The 1812-nt window shown below is 45.9% G+C and overlaps 1 gene segment (V, D, J or C); it reads right to left on the reverse strand.

Moving 5' to 3' along the window:
- On the reverse strand, positions 1-594 carry LOC132656475 (T cell receptor alpha variable 23/delta variable 6-like). The segment is given in 2 exon segments: positions 1-389; positions 543-594. Coding segments are annotated over 2 exon segments (441 nt in total).
- Positions 595-1812: the final 1218 nt, after the last annotated feature.

Raw genomic sequence — 1812 nt, forward strand, 5'->3', positions numbered from 1 at the left:
TCAGCCCCATTGCAGGCTTTGCTGGAGCCTCAGCTGCAGGTTTGGGTCTGGGCTGCAGGTGTCTGCGAAGCACTGTGCACTTGCTGCACAGAAGTAGGTGGCTGAGTCTCCAGGCTGAGAGTCTGCGATGTGCAAGGAGAGCTGTTTGTCGCTCTTACTGAAGAAGACTGTGAATCGTCCTTCTTCCTTTTTATTGGACACTGAACGTATGGCTATCAGGAGAGCAGGGCCTTCATCAGGGAACTGCCGGTACCATGGGAAGTAGTCAAATAAGCTGTTCTCGTAAGTGCAGTTCAGAACTGTGGTCCCTCCTTCCCAGACTGTCAGAGATCGGGGACTTTGTCTCACCTGCTGCTGGTCACGTCTTTCCTTCTGCTGGCCACTCACCCCTGTGCAGGGAAACAGCAAATGGTGTTAGGTTCCTGAGGATGTACTGTCTGCTGATGGTTTCAAGACTAATGACTTGTCTGGTGCCCCAATTCCCTCCTGCCTCCAAATCAATCACATATCCTGAGATATGTGGTTTCTCCTCCATGACTCACCAGCTAGGTGAAGACCTAGGACTAAAAATAATGCTTTCAGGACCTTGTCCATTCCTCCTAGACTGAAGATTGGGGAGAACTCAGGTGGCCTTTTCTCTCCCACAGAACACTGACTCCAACTTCACAGGCACCTCAGTTCTTTCAGCTGGCTCCACCCTTCACAAACACTCCCTAAAGCTATTTCTCACAGAGGAAGCACTTCTCCTTTGATTTCAAATTTGTTATTGCTAAAAATAAAGTCATGAGAATCAGAAATCTCCTCATTATAATTCTTCCATCACACACTGATAGAAATGTGGGTTAATATAGACACCCAGAATAGTGTGGATTTTCTGATAGAAAAAAGGAGAGAGTGGGAGGAAGGCAAGGAGGAAGAAAAGACAGAAAGCAGAAAGGAAGCAAGGAAGAAAGGAAGGAAGAAAGACCAATGATCCAACTAATATCACTTATGGGCATTTATCCAGGAGAAAGAGGTCGTTTCATGAGAGAGACACCTGCACATGCATGTGGAGTGGAGATATTTTCTCTTGAGTGTCGATTGTCATAATGCCCCGTGAGGTCGTATTTTGTTTTTATCTGTTGAGAGAATTGTTCTTAAAATATATTTATAGACACATGAGATAGGTGAACAGGCTCTAGATATCTGTGGTTATACATAAAATGGTTGAGGACTAAAGCTCCAGGTGAACTCCACATCCATCAGCCCTACTACTTGCTCAGTGACTGTATTGCCTGGTCTCATCTCAACTCCTCTAACCTTCAACTATCCTGAGGAAAAGTCATTTCCAGAGATTTCCCCCACCACTGATTTACATTCTGTCTCCCAGTCCTTCCACCAAACCCCACCCTCTCTCCCCATATCTGGTCCCCACCCCTGTTACCCTCCTCCCCTCTTCTTCCACCAAGTACCCTTCCTCCATCACGTCAGATGTTAATTGTATTTTCCCTTATGAGTGAGATTAAAGCAGCTTTCCTTGGCTTCTTTGGGTCAGATAATTGTAGTATGGTTATGCTGTACTCTATGACTAATAACCATTCATATGTGACTAAATACCATGTGTGTCTTTCTGGGTCTGGGTTACCTCACTCTGTATGATCTTTTCTGGTTTTATCCATTTACCTGTCCCAAGGAGTCTGCTTGAGTGACTCTAACTGAGACTCCTAGCAGTGGGGGTTAAGGAGCCTGAAGTTGCCACTTCCTGTAGCTAGCTGGGAATTCCAGTGGAGGGAGGGGGACAACAGCCCACCCATAAAACCTTTGACCTAAAAT

Source organism: Meriones unguiculatus, chromosome 9 (assembly GCF_030254825.1).
Source record: "Meriones unguiculatus strain TT.TT164.6M chromosome 9, Bangor_MerUng_6.1, whole genome shotgun sequence".
NCBI lineage: Eukaryota > Metazoa > Chordata > Mammalia > Rodentia > Muridae > Meriones > Meriones unguiculatus.